The 487-nt window shown below is 43.3% G+C and overlaps 1 protein-coding gene across 1 annotated transcript in view; it reads left to right on the top strand.

Moving 5' to 3' along the window:
* Positions 1-101: 101 nt before the first annotated feature.
* Positions 102-487, top strand: part of CSUI_009594 (alpha-glucan water dikinase) — a gene marked incomplete at both ends in the record, with an annotated part of 3,670 nt that continues 3,284 nt past the window's right edge. The window contains one exon of the mRNA XM_068069707.1: positions 102-296. Within this exon, the coding sequence (XP_067918319.1) occupies positions 102-296 (195 nt within the window). The remainder of the gene's footprint in view (positions 297-487) is intronic.

The following is a 487-nucleotide window of genomic DNA, read 5'->3' as shown; positions in this document are numbered from 1 at the left end:
TTTCTTTCTTTCTTTCTTTCTCACTCTTTCTTTCTTTCTCACTCTTTCTTTCTTTCTTTCTCACTCTTTTTCTTTCTCACTCTTTCTTTTGTTTCTAGGATAAAGTCTTTGACACTCCGACGGTTCTCCTGTGTGGCGCTGTGAGTGGGGAAGAAGAAATCCCTATAGGAGTTCAAGCTGTCCTAGTGCGATCTGCCGCTGTCTCTCCAGACATCTTGTCTCATGTGGCTGTACGAGCCCGGAATGCCCACGTCTTAGTAGCTGTCTGCTTTGAGAAGAAAGTCGCTGATGAATTGGTAAGAAAGAAACAAACGAATCACGAAAGGTCAAAAAGGCTGCAAAAGAAGAAGAAAAAAATCATAATTAGCATAAGGACCCTCGCCGCTCTTAGACAAGCCCTCTAATCACTCCGGAGAAAGAAATGAAGGGACGAGACCAGGCAAAATAACCTGCGTGGGACCAGGGAGATCTATCTTTAATCTATCTA

Source organism: Cystoisospora suis, assembly GCF_002600585.1.
Source record: "Cystoisospora suis strain Wien I chromosome Unknown contig_5800, whole genome shotgun sequence".
Lineage (NCBI taxonomy): Eukaryota > Apicomplexa > Conoidasida > Eucoccidiorida > Sarcocystidae > Cystoisospora > Cystoisospora suis.
Note: the sequence above shows the minus strand (reverse complement) of the source record. Positions and strands in the feature narration are given on the sequence as shown.